Here is a 558-nt window from a genome sequence, read left to right on the forward strand (position 1 = left end):
TTTAGAAACTGGTAGCTTACTTCTCCTCACTCTTTCCAGCAACCGGTTTTCCCAGGTTTCCGGTTCTAATCTCCCAGAATGGTCCGCCTTGATACAAATCCCTAAATTTTGGTCACATGTCCCGGGCAAGCACATCAGACGTGTCGCGTTCGAGCCTTCTTCCAATTCATTCGCTGGAGAAAGTGAATCCAATTCGATACTTTTTGCCAGTGGAGCTGACGATGGAATAGTACATATATTTGAAATTGATGGGGACAAGCTAATCATGCGGATTTCACAAAGTTCTCCACAGCAATCCAATCCACAGTCTGTATAAAACTTAAATATGTTTTTGGTAAATGCCTTTGACTATGAGCTGTCGTTCTCAACAACATTCACTTTGTAGGGGTTTCCTGACTTCCGCTTCATGTTGTCATGTTACAAAACGTTCCCGGTAGGATATGCTAAGAAAACCGTATCAGAGATGTTTCATCTCCTAAACGGTGCATCACTAAGATATGGCCATGATCATTTGTATTACTTGAGACTTGAGGACATTTGTCACCCCGTCGTTCTCTA

At 42.5% G+C, this 558-nt stretch overlaps 1 protein-coding gene across 1 annotated transcript in view; it reads left to right on the forward strand.

Annotated features, from left to right (window-relative positions):
• Positions 1–316, forward strand: part of T265_05903 (hypothetical protein) — a gene marked incomplete at both ends in the record, with an annotated part of 30,080 nt that extends 29,764 nt beyond the window's left edge. Inside the window, one exon of the mRNA XM_009171038.1 lies at positions 56–316. Coding sequence (XP_009169302.1) covers positions 56–316 — 261 coding nt within the window. The remainder of the gene's footprint in view (positions 1–55) is intronic.
• Between the last annotated feature and the right edge of the window lie 242 nt (positions 317–558).

This window comes from Opisthorchis viverrini, assembly GCF_000715545.1.
Source record: "Opisthorchis viverrini unplaced genomic scaffold opera_v5_115, whole genome shotgun sequence".
NCBI lineage: Eukaryota > Metazoa > Platyhelminthes > Trematoda > Opisthorchiida > Opisthorchiidae > Opisthorchis > Opisthorchis viverrini.